Source organism: Elephantulus edwardii, unplaced genomic scaffold, assembly GCF_000299155.1.
Source record: "Elephantulus edwardii isolate Elephantulus edwardi_28Jun2011 unplaced genomic scaffold, EleEdw1.0 scaffold00047, whole genome shotgun sequence".
Classification (NCBI taxonomy): Eukaryota; Metazoa; Chordata; class Mammalia; order Macroscelidea; family Macroscelididae; genus Elephantulus; species Elephantulus edwardii.
Genome location: NW_006399797.1, coordinates 18,201,876 through 18,213,483, shown reverse-complemented (window position 1 = coordinate 18,213,483; position 11,608 = coordinate 18,201,876). Strand labels below are relative to the sequence as shown.

General features: G+C 38.5%; 1 protein-coding gene across 2 annotated transcripts in view; it reads left to right on the top strand.

Moving 5' to 3' along the window:
* The window catches only part of PTPRR (protein tyrosine phosphatase, receptor type, R), a 462,079-nt gene that overhangs the window by 387,624 nt on the left and 62,847 nt on the right, over window positions 1-11,608 (top strand). For both annotated transcript variants that reach the window (XM_006886086.1, XM_006886087.1), the window contains 2 exons: window positions 4,997-5,076; window positions 5,949-6,086. In XM_006886086.1, the coding sequence (XP_006886148.1) occupies window positions 4,997-5,076; window positions 5,949-6,086 (218 nt within the window). The remainder of the gene's footprint in view (window positions 1-4,996; window positions 5,077-5,948; window positions 6,087-11,608) is intronic.

The following is an 11,608-nucleotide window of genomic DNA, read 5'->3' as shown; positions in this document are numbered from 1 at the left end:
CGATGCAGTATTTGTTCTTTTGAGATATTTCACCCAGCATAATGTCCTCCAGGGTCATCCATTTTGCATGCTATTTCATGAGTTCCTTGTTTTTCAGTGCATCGTAGTATTCCATTGTGTGAATATACCACAGCTTCACTATCCATTCATTTGTTGATAGGCACTCAGGTTGTTTCCAACTCTTTGCTATTGTATGAAGCCATGATAAACATGGTTGTGTATTATATCTGCTTGAGTGGCTGTTATGGTGTCTTTAGGGTATATTTCCAGTAGTGGACTTGCTGGGTCAAATGATATTTCTATTTCCAAATTTTTGAGAAAGCACCATACTGCCTTCCAGAGTGGTTGCACCATTTCACACTCCCACCAACAGTGAGTAAGGGTTCCAGTTTCTCCACAACCTCGCCAGCATATGATGTTTGCTGTTCTGTTAAATTTTGCTATTCTTACTGGGGTGAGATGACATCTCATAGCTGTTTTGATTTGCATCTCTCTTGGCACGAGGGATTTTAAACATTCCTTCATGTGTTTGTTTGCCATCCAAATGTCTTCTTTGGTGAAGTGTCTGTTCATATCCTGTGCCCATTAATCCCTTCTTATTTTTAAGAGGCAGTGTTCCTCTGCTCTGTTCTCACAACAGCCTCCTGGTCAGGTATAGGTTCAACATGAGCACAATTAAGTGATCTGAAACTCCCATTCTTCTCAATGTCAGCCACAACTTGTTATTATTTACACAGTCAAACACCTTTGCATAGTCAATAAAGAACATATAGACATTCTTCTGGTACTTTCAACTAGGATCCATCGGACATAAGCAAAGATGTCCCTGATGTCATGGCCTCTTCTAAATCCTGATTGAACTTCTAGCAGTTCCCTATCTATGTACTGTGCCAGCCATTTTTTAATGATCTTCAGCAGTATTTTGCTTGCATGTGATATCAATGATATTGTTTGATGGTTTCCACATTCATTTGGATCACCTTTCATGGGAATGGTAATAAATATGGACCTCTTCCAATCCATTGGCCAGACAGCTATTCTCCAAATTTCCTGGTATAAATTGGTGAGCACATTCAAGGCTTCATCTGTTAATTGAAATAAGGCAATTGGTATTCTATCAATTCCTGGGCTATTTTGTTGTTATTGTTGCCAATGCCTTCAATGCAGTGTCCACTTCTTCCTTCATTACCATTGCCTCCGGTTCATATGGTACTTCCTGAAACTGTCAACAACTTCATCTGGCTTGGATGCGCATTTACGCCCTTAGTACCAGCCATCAGAAAATAAGGAGAGAAACGCATTGCACTGGGAAAATCTGCAGTTAGGGACCTCTCCAAATTATTGAGGAGTAATAATGTCAGTTGGAGGTTTTAGGTGCATCTGATTCAGGCCATAGTATTTCCAATAATTTGATATGCATCTGAGAGCTGGACAGTGAATAAGAATAACAGAAGAAGAAATGGTGCCTTTGATTTGTGGTGTTGGAGAATAGTACTGAACATCCCATGAATGGCCAAAAGAACAAAGAATTATATCTTGGAGAGGATGCAGTGCGAGTATTCTTTAGAGGCAAGAATGACAAAGCCTTGCCTCACATGCTTCGGGCATGTAGCTAGGAGGCGCTGTTCCTTGGAGAGCAACTTGATGCTATGAATGATGGAGAGTTGGTGAAGGAGAGGAAGACCCTCAACCAGACGGATTGACACGGTGACTGCCACAATGGGCTCTTGTATGTCGGGAAGTATGAGGATGGCGTAGGATAGAATCTTTTGTTCATAAGGTCACTAAGAGTCGTACTCAACTCGACAGCACCTAACAATAACAATAGTATGCTTGAGATATCTAACAATGTTCCACCAGTAATTTCTTAGCTAATGTTAACTTATTCTTTCCCTCCAAACATGGTTCAACATGAAGCTGTCAATAACCCAAGAATCAATTGCATAAAATAGGGACAAAATTTTACATTTTCTAAACCAAAGCACCCAAAGGTCCTGTTTGCTCTTAAAATTTTCACACGATTCTTCAAAACTGAATTTTCATATGATCTCATCCTACTTTGTCAAGATTAGTTATCCACAGTGGTGGGAATGTTCCTTATCTCAAAGATGATAACCATTAGCCACTTGTGGCAAATGAGAATTTTAAATGTGGTGAGCACAGATTAATAACAGATTTTTCAAACTTTCTTCCACATTGGCAAGTGTCTATCATTTAGGGCAGCACAGACCAGTAAGTAACTTCTCTTTCTCCTACAATAAATTTGAAAATAAAACCCCAATTGTCTTGAAAATGTAGTCTGTCACTGTCTTATCTCCTGTATCTCATTTATCTTACAGTCTTCTCTGAAAACCATTCTACTCCTTTCATCTCTACCTTTGCCCATAAATAGTTGTTATGTGCCATCAAGTTGGAATCAGCTCATAGCTGAACCTCCAGTTGGTTTTCAGAAGCAAATCATTTCAAGGGAAGAAATTGCCCATCTTTCTCTCACAGAGCAGCTGGTGGATTCAAATCGCATGCCTTTGGGTTGGCAGTGCAACTTCTTACCATCAAGCCACCCGAGCTCCCGCCACCACTAGTTGTAGTTGTTATTGTGTACTGCCGAGTCAGAACCAACCCAGAGCTGAGCCTCCAGTGGTTTTTCAGAGGCAGTTAATCACATGGGAGGAGGTTCCCCATCCTTTTCCTGTGGAGTAGATGGTGACCTCAAACTGTGTGCCTTTGAGATTGCAGCACAGCTTCTTGTTACTAGGCCACCAGTTATCCAAAAATCTCTGTCCTAAAAATAATTATCATAAAGAACTTAGCTAATTTGTAGTTTTAAAATATATAATATCAATAAAATTTTAATAACAGTGATGAAATCATGGCAAGAATGACAGAGATGGAAAAGATAATTTTTAGTCCTTGGCAGTTACATTTAATAGTCCAAGTTAGCATATTTTTAAAAAAATGGGTTGGTTGAAACCACGTATTTTCTTCTATACTGTCATATAGTACACTCTTCATTTTTAAAGCGTGTTTGTAAACTATAAGTACTAACATCCAACGTAACTTTATATTCATTAGATCATTCTTAAACTAAATAATTTGTAGAGCTGACTTCTCAGTAAATCATATACTTCCTAGCCTCCTGATGTTGGATTGAGTCCAGCTCATAGAAATCCTCCACCAGGTTTCCGAGACTCTAGTCTTTATGAAAAGAGACAGCCCATCATTCTCCCGTGAAAAACTGGTGGATTCAAATGCCCAGCCTTTGGGTTGGCAGGTTCATACACTGTGCACTTCATCACCAGATCTCCTTCATATGACATTGATATTCTAAAAACTGAGGGAAGAAGGCTTTTCTTAGGACTTCTGTTGAAATTCCTACTCTTCAGTGAATAGTGAAAAAGTGAAAGCTTTTCTGCTTTCTTTGTTAAGAAAAGGGAGAAATTTAAAAAATCAAAAGCAGTGTTTTAACTATTTCTAATAAAAGTCACTCAGGTATTAATTAGAAACCATTTAGGAAGCAAAACCTAAAATAATATACAGTCCTTGCAGAGAAGGAATGACTCACAAGGCAGACATGCAAAAACTTGAAATACAGAGCCTGAGCAAAAGAAGGATTGACTAACTCTACCTGAGAAGGTCAGTGAAAGAGAGAGAGGGCACAGCAGGTGCAAAGTGTAGAATCTACAAGGGCATGGGCTGTTTGGGAGATGTCTCTAGGTCAGTTTTACTAGATCATATGGAACATATTAAACTGAACATTGATATGACCATGGAAAAAAGTCGTTTAAAAGTCATATATCCATTAGGTATGACTAGGCCTGTTATATCCAGTCCAGTGCTCACTACTTAGAAGTTGTTGTTAGGTACAAGTAGCCGTGTACGTTTTAATATGTTAATGGAAATGATATAAAATTAAAATTTCAGGACCTGAGTTCTAAACATTGCCAGGTCCCACTGAGTTGATTCTTACTCATGGCAACTTTTGAGCAGAGTCAAGCTGCTAGCGTTTTCAGAACTATCACCTTCTCGAAGCAGATTGGCAGACTTGTCTTGCAAGGAAACTCTGGGAGAACTTAAACCACTAACCTTTTCATTCCTAGGCCAGCATTTGCATTTACTCATGGATTCCTCAGTCCTAACTAGTTTCGGTCTTTGACAGTCACATATGGCTACTGTTTGGGACAAAGCAGATACAGAGCATTGCTTTCCTCAACTGAAGGTTCTACTGGGCTTTGCTGATTCAAACTGCTGAGTTGCCAGTAAATAAATGCTCCGAAGAAAATAAGTTCAGTGGCCAAATAAGTTTAAAAATACTCTTGGACATTCAAACAGTACAATAGTGTAACAAAGACCAGAGAAGTTTTACAGGGAAAAGAATGTGGTTCAACTTTGTTGAACCTGTTTTTCCCATATTCCATTTTCATTGAACCCTGACTTTTGAAGATAGCTCACTTTACATGTGATAGAAGTGATACTTCACAATTAGCAGTTTGGGAAATATTTTCTGAATACTTGGTAATTACTAGTAGTATTTAGGTGAAAGAATAATTAGAATGGATTTTGTCAGCTAATGTAACTACTCTGACAACTATGCTAAGAATGGATGGAAGAAGAACAGAATTGAAAGAGGGGAGAGCAGATAGGATGTACCATGTAAGAAGGCAGCTATGGGAAGAGGAAGCAAGATGTATGCTACAGTGTTTTAAGAGGTGAGATATGATGGATAATTGATTATAGAAGGCCAAGTACAATGGTTATCTAATATTTAAACTTAGTCCACAAGAACTGATATGAAACGTATACTCATCATCATTCGTTTCTGCTACATAGGCAAGAAACAGTGGCCAAGATGGGTCCAAATGCCTCTCAATAAACTCAGATGGATACAGAGGCACACAGATGCATCAATGGCAAACATTAACACATTCCAGGTGGCTAATAGATAACCCAATAGGTGTGCAAATTTGTTTGATGCATTCTTTCTTGTTTTCTTCATTAGATCCCCTCAGCAGAGTGTGTTTAAGACCAAAAAATGTAACTGATTCTTTGAGCACCTACATTAATGCTAATTATATTCGGGTACGTAAATAAGTATACTTTTATTTCTGACAACCGTTTGATTTACTACTTGCAATTGTTGGTTTTACTTCCTTCTTAAAATAGATTAAGTTTGCAATTTAGCTTGGTTAGATGGTCCAACTTTGTTTAGTCCAGGTTTTCGCATATTTTTAATTGAACCTACTAGTTTTCAAGATGGCCTAATTTATATGTCATAGAAACAATGATTCACTTAATCGTTTGGGAAATACTTCTATTGGCAATTGGGAGCCACTAATGGGACATCATGCTTGGCAGGGTGGATGGACAGTGCAGCAGGGGAAGGCCCTCTATGAGGTGGATTGATTCAGTGACTGGGACAATTGGGATGGGTGTGTCAGAGATGGTGCTATTGGCACAGGACAGAGCGAAGTTTAGGGTTGCTATGAGTCGCAAGCGACTCAACGGCACATAGCAACAACAACAATTACATTTAAGCAACTTGGAAAGAGATTACACACACACACACACACACACACACACACATATATACATATATATATTATATATGCAACTTGTTTAGTAGAAAGAGATTGTATTTTGTTTAATCATAACCAACATTTGCAATGGAGTTCTTCACTCTGAGTGTGTGGTTGGGATGCTCTTATAAGGTGCATGGGTGTGGAATGAGAATTAAGACCCCCAATACTACTAACATACCATAATGATATATATGCTTTACTTATCGTAAAATTTACTGTGTTATTTGTGGCACCAGAGACAATGGGGCTACCATAGTATGCACTACTTTTTAGGACTAGCACAGGCATTTTATTCTAAAGATTTTTCACTTAAACATTCATTTTAAAGCATTCACTTAAAAGCTAACCTATTTGTCTCTTAACTCTAACTAGGGCTACAATGGTGAAGAGAGAGCATTCATTGCCACTCAGGGCCCCATGATCAACACTGTAAATGACTTCTGGCAAATGATCTGGCAGGAGGACTGTCCTGTGATTGTTATGATTACAAAGCTCAAAGAGAAAAACGAGGTATGATCTTTAGATCTAGTACTGACTATTATACTGTCCTACTGCTGCAGAAAATAAATTTTAGGAATAAGCATACTATGTTCTTAATTCCAGAATGAAGATTAAAACTTTGACACATTTCAAGGTTAAGCCACTTTTATGCTTTTAAAAATGATGGTTGGTATTGGTGCTATTATGTAAGTGATGACTTTATTTCAGATAAGTCAGTGTACTTGGTGTATATGCTACTATTTCTCTTGTAGCCAAAGATCTCAGTAAGGAAGTAAGGGGTTATGAATAGCACCCCGATTTATAGACAAAGTTTTAGATTGCTTATTTATTTGTTGTTGTTTTTTGTGTACTGTTGAGTCAGAATCAACTCATTGCTGACCCTTTTGGGGGTTTTCAGAGGTAGTTTAATCGCACAGAAAGAGATTGTCCATCTTTCTCCTGTGGAGCAGCTGGTGGTCCCAACAGAGTGCCTTCAGGATTGCTGCATACCTTCTTAACTCTAGGCCACCATGGCTATCTATCTATCTATCTATCTATCTATCTATCTATCTATCTATCTATCAAATATTTTTATAGACGCTTATGAGTTGGGAGGGTGGAGGGACAGCACAGGAGAAGAAGACCCTCGATGAGATGAATTGACTCAGTTACTGTGGTAATGGGGGTGGGGGTGTGTCAGACAATAAGATTAGCACAGGATAGAGGTTTAGGTCTATAGGCTATTTAACGACACATAACAACAATGTGAGTTTTCGGGAGCTCTGGTGACCTTGTGGTAAGAATCAACAATGCACTCACGAAGGCATGTGGTTATAATGTGCCAGCTGCTCCAAAGAAGAATGATGGGCAATCTCCTCCCGTGTGATTACTGTCTCTGAAAACCCACTGAAGGGTCAGCTATGTGTTGGTTCCAACTCCTTGGTACACAACAACAACAATGAGTTGTGGTGTGACAGAATAGTACAGAATATCTCATGCACTGCCAAAAGAACAAAGAGATAATGTCTTGGAGAAAATATAACCAGAGTGCTCCCTAGCTGGAAGGATACAGTAGCTTCAGCTCACAATACTTTTGGCATGTTTTTCGGGGAGATGTTGTTGTTGTGTACTGTTAAGTCAGAACTGACTCATAGCTGAACCCACCAGTGAGTTTTCAGACACAGTTAATCACACATAACTGAATTACCCATCTTTGTCCCACACAGCTGCTGACGCATTTAAACCATGTGTCTTTGAGTTGGCAGTGCAGACCCCTACCACTAGGCCACCAGAGCTACCTCGTAGCAGGCTAGTCCGTGGAAATGGATATCGTGTTTGGAAAGGCAGGAGGTCAGCGAAAGAAAAGAGCACTCTCAATAAGATGGATTGACACAGTAACTGCAGAAATGGGCTTAAGTATGTCACAAGTGACGAGAATGGTGCAGGATAGGACAGGGTTCAGAGCCATTGTTCAGAATTGCTCTGAGTTGTACAGGACTCAATGGCACCTAACAACAACAAAAACAACTATGACATGGTACTGTTGTAACCATTTGGGTCAGATTAGTGAATAAAATACACAAAATCCTTGGTTGAATCAACATTCTAGTAGAGAAGACAAAAATAAACTTAATTCATAAATTATAAAGTACATTGGAAGGGTAGGTGCTATATAGAAAAATAAAAAATAGAGGAGGTTAAGGGGTTAAGTGTAGCACACAATGAGGAGATGAGGAAAGGAAGAAAGGGGGCTGGGTTTTTACATGGAGTGGTCAAGAAGAGCGCAATAAAGAGATCAGATATGAACAAAGGCTTAAAGGAAGTTACAGACACTTGATAACTTTCTCAAAATCCTCCAAATAAGAAAACCAATAAACAGCCAAAAAATATGATCCTATTTTCTTTCTTATTATCTTTACTAAGGATTTAACTTGAATACTTGTTCTGTATGTTAGATTGTATCTGTGTAAGAGTCTAAAATCCATGGCAATTAGCATTTCACTCCAGCAACAATAGTGAAGCTTACTACAGCAACAACCAACCAGTGCCAGTGAGGATGTGGAGAGACTAGAACTCTCATTCACTGCTGATGGGGATGTAAAAGGTACAGCCACTATGGAAAGCTGTCTGACACTTTCTCCAAAGGCTAGATATAGAAATACCATTTGACCTAGCTAGCCCACTACTAGAAATATACCTTAGGAAAACCGGAGTCGTGATTCGAACAATGTGTGCATACTCATGTTTATTGCTATGTTATTCACAATCGTGAAAAGATGAAAGCAGCCCAAGTGCCCATCAACAAATAAATGAATAGAAAAATGATGGTCCTTTCACACAATGCAATATTATGCAGTTAAAAGAATTAACTTATTAAACACTCTACAACACAGGTGAGTTTGGAAGACATTATGCTGAGTGAAATATCTTAATCACAAAAGAACTAATACTGAATATCACTGTTATAAAAGATAATTAAATGGCTTGTTGAGGGAGAAAAGGAAAAGAGTAGATAGATAATGAACACTGCACTGGAAGAGATGAGGGAAAGGACCATTTGAAAGGGCTGTATGACTAGGCAATATGTTGTTGTTGTTGTTGTTATGTGCCGTCGAGTCGCTTGCGACTCATAGAGACCCTATGTACAACAGCCCTAAACTCCACTCTGTCCTGTGCCAATTGCACTGTCTCTGACACACCCATCCCAATTATCCCAGTCACTGAATCAATCCACCTCATAGAGGGCCTTCCTCTCCTGCGCTGTCCCTCCACCCTCCCAAGCATGATGTCCCTCTCTAAGGACCAGTCTCTCCTCACAACATGTCCAAAGTATGTTAGATGGAGCCTCAGAATCCTTGCCTCCAAGGAGCCACCCGGTTTAACCCTTTCCAGGACAAATCTGTTTGTTTTCCTAGCAGTCCATGGTATTTTCAATACTCTTCTCCAGCACCACAGCTCAAAGGCATCAATTCTCCTTCTATCCTCATTGGTCATTGTCCAACTCTCTGATGCATAACAGGTGATTGCGAAGACCATAGACTGTATCAGACGCACCTTAGTCTCCAGAGAGACACCATTGCTCTTCAGTACTTTGGAGAGGTCCCTAACAGCAGACTTTCCCATGGCAATGCACCTTTTAATTTCCTGGCTGCTGGTGCCAAGACTTAGGCAGTATATGTATGACAAATAACAATCTAGAACAAGAGGTGAATTACAAAGTGAACTGTGGGAGAGGGGTGAGAGGAGAAAGGAGGAAAATGTGCAACACTGAATAAATGAAAACCCAACTTTTCTGTAAACTTTAATTAAAACCACCATAAAATTTTAAAAAATTAAAAATAAATAAAAACAGAGCTTTAACTCCATTTTAAGGTCTTGACGTGAGTCTGGAATCCAGATTGGATTTTTAACTTTATTATTATTATTACTACTACTACTATTATTTTTAATGAAAATTTACAGATATTTTGGATTTGCATTCATTCATTGTTGTACTTTTCTCCCTCCCCACCTGTTACCTTCACCCCTCCCTTCATCCTTCTCTTTGAAAAGTAAAAGAAAAATTCTTTCATTGTTATACAATCCCTCCCCCCAAGTCCACTCCACTATACAGCCACTGTTGTAAAAGGAGACATAGGGGTTGGGGAGGAGACTGAGAAAGATGGGACAAGTTATGTATACTGCATTGAAACAGATGAGGGAGAGAACTGTTTAAAAGGTATATATGATCATTGTCATAACATGAGTCCAGATTGGATTTTTAAGGTACTTTTCCAAATCACTGTCCCTTAATGACTGTCCCTGTAGCCTTAATGACATAAGTATAAACTTTAAAGACAATATTGCATTTCTCTGAGCCCTGTCAGGTGAAGGACATCACAACCTATTACCAAAGGATATTTTCACTGTAATCAAACATATGCAAAAGGTAATAGCTTGTGATCAAATATCTTGGGGCATAGCATTGTAATAGATATTTGTAATTGACCTCTAAGATATGAACAAGGAAGTAGTTTTATTAATAATTACCAGAAAAACCTGTGTAATTGCCATACTGTATCATCCTGTAATAGTCTAAATGCATATACTTTTGACCAATCATATAAGCTAATTTGTGTGTATAAATCTGTTCTTACCAAATTCTGATGGTCCCCATTTAGCTAATTACAGGTTGTTTAACTTTTAGTTCCTACTCTGACAGTTTCAACTTGTACCCGCTCCCTGTTCTGGGAGTGTGGCTATTTTCACTTTATTATTACAATGGTTATATCCATATCTCTACTCCTCTATAAACTACCTTTACTTTTAAGTACATTCCATGATGTTGCTCTGTATCATGCCATAAAAATAAAATTGTGAAATTCCAAAGAGTACCTTTTACATTTTAAGGTGCCCTTAAACACATATCTTGTATGATATATGATTAAAGCATTTACTTAAAATCAAAAGAGGCTGTTGTTAGATATCAGTGTTGTTAGGTGCTGTTGTTAGGTACTGTTGTTAGATACCAGCTTATAGCAACCCTAGATACAGCAGAACAAAGCTCTGCTGGTCCTGTACCATTCCCACAGCCTCTGCTGTGCATAAACCCATTGTGACATTGTGTTAATCTACCTCACTGAGGATATTCTTCTCATTCCCTGACCCCCTACCTTTCCAAGCATGATATCTTTCTCCAAGTACTGCCACCTCATGACAACATGTCCAAAGTATGTGAGACAAAGGCTTACCATCTTTACCCCTAAGGAATAGCTTGGCTGTACTTCATACAAAAGCTTTGTTTGTTCTGACAGCAGTCCACTGACACAATGCATCTCACTGCCTTCCAGTCTGAAGCAGCTCATAAATCAACCTCAACTGGGTTTCCAAAGTTGTAAGTTGCATGAGAGGAGATTGCCCATCTTCCTTGAAGTCACTTGTGGATCTGAACTCTGGAGAAGCTCTGTCTTTGAGTTAATAGGGCAATTTCCTGCACACTACCCTATCAGAGAGCCTTTAAGAGAGATGAAGCCAAAATACATTTCATATTATTTATCAACACCACACTTCAAAGACATCAATCTTCAGTCTTCCTTATTAGTTGTCCAATTTCCACATTCATAGAAAGCATTTGAAAGTATCATGGTTTGAGTTAGGTGTACCTTACTGTTTAAATTGATGTCTTTAGCTCTTTAAAGAGGCCCTTGATAGTAGATTTGATCAATGAAAAGTATCTTTTGACTTCTTGACTGCTGTTGCCATGGGTATCATTTATTGATTGTAGGTCCAAGTAAAATGAATTTTTACAACGTCATTCTGTTTTCCATTAATCATGATGTTGCCTGTTGGTTCAGATATGAGGATTTTTGTTTTCTTGATGTTGAAGTATTCATATTGAAGGCTTATAGTCTTTGATCTTATTAAGTAAGTACTTTAACTCTGCTCTAAGTTTAGAACACAAAGTTGCATTATCTGTATCATAAAGGTTGTTGATGAGTCTTGATCCAAACCTGATGTCACATACTTTTTCATTTGATCAAACTCTTGGATGCTTTGTTGACTATATATATATA